This window comes from Sinocyclocheilus rhinocerous, unplaced genomic scaffold, assembly GCF_001515625.1.
Source record: "Sinocyclocheilus rhinocerous isolate Xijiao unplaced genomic scaffold, SAMN03320098_v1.1 scaffold1389, whole genome shotgun sequence".
In the NCBI taxonomy this organism is placed as follows: Eukaryota; Metazoa; Chordata; class Actinopteri; order Cypriniformes; family Cyprinidae; genus Sinocyclocheilus; species Sinocyclocheilus rhinocerous.
Window position 1 is genome coordinate 1,776 of NW_015664689.1, and position 6,648 is coordinate 8,423.

The following is a 6,648-nucleotide window of genomic DNA, read 5'->3' on the forward strand; positions in this document are numbered from 1 at the left end:
CACGGCTACGTGCGATTGTGTTAAGTGCATTTTTGGGAAACGCACGTGAAACAACAACGAATGATCGTAAAATGACTCGTAGAAAACGCTCTTAAGCTCTAAGATCAATAGTTATCGAGAAATGCAGCCCAGAACATTCTCACATGATTGTGTTTCCAAACATCATGTATCCACCTCTGAATGCAAGATAACATGATAGGGTTATATAAAATGTAATTAAATGCAAAGCTTTTAATTTAACATTATAATGAAGAGCACTTTTTAAAAGTGTATTTAAGTGTAAGAAAAAGTAATGAAATGATCGCTCTTTGAGTTCACTTAAGTGGCCTTTTATTTAATTAATATTATATTATCTACAAGTACAGTTTTTCTGGAATTTTTATTTTTTTTTTAATGCATAAATTTTACCAGAGGTGCAAATTCAATACAATTAATCACACTTGTTTTTCACAAGGGTTGAACTAAATGAGTGAGGAACAAGTCAGATGCAGGTGGTATTTGTAATAATCTTATAATATTCTAATGCTTGAAAGCATTTGATGGAACAAAGTTCACCCTACATATTAAAAATGCTGTGAATTGTGTCCACCTTTAGAATTACACTTGCATTTCGATGTTATTCAATCTAATAGATAGAAACTTTGGATGGAAACAGCTATTGGCTTGTGCTATGATGGTTGCACCCGTCAAAGAAAAGCCAAATAACCTTTTAACACGTTACTCTGAAACACAAAGACATTAACACACCATCTGATATGCCTGAGTCACCCAGCGATGGAAAGGTGGAACCAGGCAGCCTCGAATGGCTCCGCGTTACTGCCAGTCCAATGCAGACGAACCCCGAGTGGAGTTGTGCGTCACCTCGATCCCAGGGCCCCTCGAAGAAGGCACTGCTGCAACAGGAGAGGCCGGCTTCCTCTGTAATCTCGACTAGCGTACTCTGTGGTTGTCATACAATCCCACAGGTCACGGCTGGGGCAGGGCAGAGTGTCACGAGGTGTGTCGCTATGGACTCAAAGAACACATGTTTTTTTATAGACAGGAGACAAGTGTGAGTGTGCACTTATGTGTTGGTGTTGTGGAAAGGGCAGCATCATGAGATTGTTCCTGATTGAAACAGGCTTTCATGTGACCGCGTCTGGAGAACTTAAAAAGCCTGAACGCAAACTTGCCACATCTAGTTAAAATGCTCTCTCTCTGTGTGTGTGTGTGTGTGTGTGTGTTTGTGCGCGCGCACGTGGCGGGCTGTCATTCATTCCAGGCCGTTCCCCATGGCCACTGGCTGTTTTAAGTGACAGGCCATCAGCACTGAGGTCACTGGGTGAAATGAGAGGTGCAACCAAGGCTGAGTGTAAGACTTCACAGAAAGCCACACAATGATCCCAGAGCGGTGTGAGGGAAATAAGACGTATCGAGATGGACTCGTAACGTGACATATTTGAACAGAGTGACATTAAACTACATTTTTACATTTTCTGAAGAACATTTGAGTGGTGCTTGAAAGAATAAAACTCATCAGCATGATTCCTCGGCATACTTATTACGGAAATAATACACATTAAAAAATATACTTAAGTTTGAATTGGATGTTACGTTTTCAGACATTTAATTGCATATTAATTGCAAATAAATGAAAATGTTTTATAGATTAAATTGATATTAAATGCAGTTAGAGTTAGGGTAGGACTGGGCCCTGAAGCAAAGTGATGAGATGGTGAAGAAAGGCCTGCCTAAGAATAAGACGGAAGCTGAGAGTTTCATACAAGAGCACCAGAACTGGAAGGTATTAAAATATATATATACGTTATAAAATTATTCAACTTCTCAGTTCCTGTGATCTTGCTCTGTCACAAACTACAATGCTAAAACTAATACAGTTACATATATTCTTTTATCAGACGCACTGATCCAAAGTGACTTCTAATTTGTCATAGTACATACTAATACATAATGTTATATGATACCAGACTTGTGTTAGAGCAACATTTAATGATTGCAGGCTGAGATTGATGCTCGCGGTGAGCGTATAGATTCAGTTAAGAGTTTTGGACAGAATCTTGTTAAGTCCGGACACAGCGATTCAGCAGAGATTAAAGAAGCCCTACACAAGCTGAAGGATGCCAAAACAAAGCTTGCTCAAGCTTGGGAGGACCGAAAGAAAACTCTGGATCAAGCACTGAAGCTTCAGGTGACTTAAGAAAACAGCAGGTAGTTTTGGTTCATTTTGGATTATCTGTTATTATGTGAAGGTATTATGTGGTTTGGCTGCAGATATTCCTGGGCTATGCCGACCAGACTGAGAGCTGGATAAGTAACCGGGAGGCTTTCTTGGTCAATGAAGATCTTGGGGTAAGAGCTCCATTTCTTGCACCTCATTTAAAAGACAGAGTAACATTTCACCTCATAAGAAAACAAAATGACATTGGTTGTTTTCTTCTCTGTAACTTTGGAAATGGATGGTGAAAGATGTTGCACACTGACAGGGTTCATTGTCAGAGGTGGAGGCTCTTCAGAGGAAGCATGCTTTGTTTGAGAACTCTCTAGAAGCTCAGATGGAGCAGGTGGCAGAGGTTGACAGATGTGCTCAGCATCTCATACAGGCACAGCACTATGACTCTGACAACATCAAGAAGAAGATCAAAGCTATTCTGCTCAGGTATGCAGTAAGCAAAAAAAAAACTCACTCGTCTGACAAATTACACTTTAGTACTTAGTACTTATTACAGAACTAATATACTTTCAAAGAATATGCTTAAGTGCAAAATAAATTAATGTAATTTTTACAGACACTTAATTGCATGCTAATTGCAGTTAAATGTGAAAATGTATTAAAAATAGGTTTATTATTATCATTTATATTAAATGAAATTAGCTGAAGTGTTTTTGTCTCATTTAAGTGGGACATATCATAACATTACATATATGAATTACATACCATGAAATTATATATTGCATATACATATATTTATGTAATTTCACAATTAATTCTATTATCTTTGAATATGGTTAAAGTGTACTGCCAAGTGTACTAACAGGCATTTATGTTAAACTAAAATATACTTTAATGTGTTTTCTATTGTATATCATGTATTTAAATATATTTGTAATTACACATTTACAGTGATGAAATTTCAATCTATTACATTTAAAATAAATTAACTTTGAATGTAATATTAAATAACAGTGTACAGTTAAAATCTTGATTCAGTACTTTATGTGACTTAGTATGTTAGTCAACATCAAAATAAGTGTTCTTCAAAGCATGACAAAAGAAATATTAAAACAACGATTTAAAATGTACTTTAAAGTAAAAACTTTTATGTTACATTATTATGAAGTGCACCTTTTATTTATTATATTATTACAAAATCCATTATTACAAAATTTCATCTGCAAGTACTCTAAACATTTGAAGTACACTAAAAGTGCACATTCAACACACGAAAGCACACTTCTTTTTCAAAATGGTCTATAGATCAGAAATATTGAGAAGTACTGTTACTGATAAGTAAAATTCCTTTCTTAAAGGAAGGACAAAGTACTGGAAATGAGCAAAACCAGACGAAAAGCATTAGAAGAATCTCTACAGCTGCAGAAATTCCTGGAAGGAAGCTATGAGGTGTGTGAAGTAAACAGCTCCTGCTGAATGTGGAAAATAGAGGGTTGACATTCACCTATGTAGTCTGATTTATTTTACCCATCAGTATGTCTTTTACAAAGTTAAATTCTCATTTGTAAAGGTTTCCTCATGGTTGAATGAGAAAAACTCTGGCTGTTGATGAGAGCTGGACAGATCCTATTAACCTTCAGGCTAAGCTACTAAAGCACCAGAGCTTTAAAGGCAGAGATACTGGCCAACCGCAACAGAGTGCAGACCATCATAAAAGTACGGCATTGGAATCTTAAAGAATGTCTGAATATCTCTTAATCTTTTTCTGTTTGTATGAAATTCAGACTTAAAGGAGCATCAACAGCACTTAGCCTAAAACATGAATTGTTTCCTCAGGAGGGTGATAACATGCTAGCTTCCAGTCATCCTGCTAAAAGCAAGATAAAACCACGAATAAAGGATGTTGATGACAGCTGGGACCAGCTTTTAAGCAACTGCAAGGAGAAAAAGTTACGTCTACAGCAAGCATATCAGGTACAGCATGCTAAAACGCTAGCTCAAGGCATAAGTGTGCACACTGAAAATATTTTTTTCTTAATTCTACATGATATCGTGTAGAGGTGCCGCTTTACACATTGTTCCCTGACTATAATAGATACACTAACATATCCTCATGACTTTCAGACAAATCTAATTCAGATTTACTGATGCTGGTCTGAAATATCATCTTGGATAATGTGGTTTTCCTCTAGGCGTTGCAGTTCCAGCGCTCCTTGGATGACATTGAGGAGTGGCTTGGGTCAGTGGAGGTAGAAGTGGTGAGTAAGGACTACGGTGGTAACCTGGCCTCAGTTAGCAGGCTGCTTAAGGCCCAGCAGGGTCTGGAGGAAATGGTAGATGCACAAATGGAGAAGGTCCAGGGGCTGGTGGACACAGCCAAAGACTTCAGCTCTCAAGGCAACTTCCTTGCAGAAAATATACAGCAGAGGGTTTGGGAGGTGGTCAACAGGTATGTTTTTGTTCAGCCCTGATTTCATTCTACAGTACTGTAGATATTTTTGCAGTTTAGTGAGTCCTTCACATGGACCTGAATGACGTTTAAATGTGTTAGAAGTCCATAGTCCAAATCCTGTGGGCACGAAAACTGATAATGAAGAAAGTAAATGATTTGATAAGCTCTTATGTACATGGATCATTTGTGACCCTGGACCACAAAACCAGTCTTAAGTCGCTTGGGTATATTTGTAGCAATAGCCAAAAATATATTGTATGGGTCAAAATTATAGATTTTTCTTTTATGCCAAAAATCATTAGTAAGTATTAAGTAAAGATCATGTTCAATGAAGATATTTTGTAAATTTCCTACTGTAAATATATCAAAACTTAATTTTTGATTAGTAATATGCATTGCTAAGAACTTCATTTGGACAAATTTAAAGGCGATTTTCTCAGTATTTAGATTTTTTTGCACCCTCAGATTCCAGATTTTCAAATAGTTGTATCTCGGCCTAATATTGCCCTAACAAACCATACATCAGTGGAAAGCTTATTTATTCAGCTTTCAGATGATGTATAAATCCCCAAAAAAAAATCAGGGTCACAATTAATTTGAATTCAGCCTCCTTACTTTCAATTTCCAATAGCAATTCTGCATCCTCTTAAGCTACCAGGAACTGAAATGGAATTTAAAAGGCATTCTCAAGTTGGTTCAGAATGGCGCGCATTCCATAGTTGCTATGGTGTTCCAGGTAGTTGCTAGGGTGTTGCTTGGTGGTTGCTAGGGTTTTGAGAGCAGTTGCCTATAGCGGCAAAAAGAGCTACTAATTTAAAAGTGCCAAGAAGTCTCTTTAGATGGCAACTGGGTTTGTTTTCCGATGTAAGTCTACAAGATTGTCCCCACCCATTCAAGTGTTCACCAGTGAAAACTGAACATCTGGGCCCATATTCACAAAACATTTTATCTTACCATAAGAGTTCTCCTAAATAGCAGTAAAAGTTTTTAGCTAAGAGTTTTCACTTAAAACCTATTCACAAAGCTGCTGAAACAAACTTTTACTAAGGAACAGACAGAAGTCTTAAGCTAAGAGTAAGGGCGGGGTTGACCTTGTTGCTATGGATGATGTCAGCATACTTACTAACTATGCACACAGTGATTGGCTGATAGTGTCTGTCAGAGATTTATTCATAGAAATATTGTAGAGCGCAATATTATGTTGCCATATTCAAATAAATGTTTTAAAATAAAAATGTTAATAGCCACATTCAAATAAAGATTTTAAAGGCTAAGTCTCACTAATTAAACAAGTCTCACTAATTAAACAAGTAGGCTATTGTCACGAATCCGGTCCGTGGCCTTCCGGCCGATTGCCACTAGAGGTCATTCTACCATTACATTGACTCTCACACTACACAGACTGTTACATGTCACTCCGGACTACAGTTCCCATCATCCATTGCACTTACACAGCTGAATTCACTGATCACACAGCCGTCACATATCACACGCTCACCTGAGAGCCATTACACACTCTATTTAACACTCTCTCAGTTTCTGTTCAGATCGCCGTGTATTGTTCTGCATTTTCCACTCACCTAGTGTTAGCTGCATTACCGAGCCTAGTGTCTTGTTTTCTTTGTCTTGCCTTGTCTGTTTCCCCGTGTTCTGATCACTGCCTGTGTACCTGGATTATCCCTCGAGTCTCGCCCAATTGGATACTGTTCGCCCCTGCCTGGACCTTTGCCTTGTACCTGGATTATCCCTCTTGCCTTGCCATCAATATACCTGTTTGCCATTGTCTGACCTATGCCTGTTTTTGACCACGTCTCAATTAATAAAGCCTTGCAGATGGATCCGCACGCTTCCTGTGTTCCCTCCGTTACAGTATACACTGTGAAATGAATCGCTTACTTACATTGGGCCTCATTTACAAAACGAACGTACGACAGAAAATTGGGCATACGGTCGTTTCAAAGCAAAATTCGGAATTTATCAATATGGACGTGAGCGGTGGCTACGATCAAATCTCACGTCTGGTCTC

At 38.0% G+C, this 6,648-nt stretch overlaps 1 protein-coding gene across 1 annotated transcript; it reads left to right on the forward strand.

Annotated features, from left to right (window-relative positions):
• The first annotated feature begins 1,694 nt into the window (after window positions 1-1,694).
• LOC107730367 (spectrin alpha chain, erythrocytic 1-like) lies at window positions 1,695-4,617 on the forward strand. Its single transcript, XM_016541189.1, has 8 exons — window positions 1,695-1,783; window positions 2,000-2,188; window positions 2,272-2,349; window positions 2,484-2,656; window positions 3,529-3,619; window positions 3,741-3,886; window positions 4,007-4,144; window positions 4,363-4,617. The coding sequence occupies exons 1-6, from the start codon at window positions 1,712-1,714 to the stop codon at window positions 3,777-3,779; spliced, it is 642 nt and encodes a 213-aa protein (XP_016396675.1). The 5' UTR covers window positions 1,695-1,711; the 3' UTR covers window positions 3,780-3,886; window positions 4,007-4,144; window positions 4,363-4,617.
• The last annotated feature ends 2,031 nt before the right edge of the window (window positions 4,618-6,648 follow it).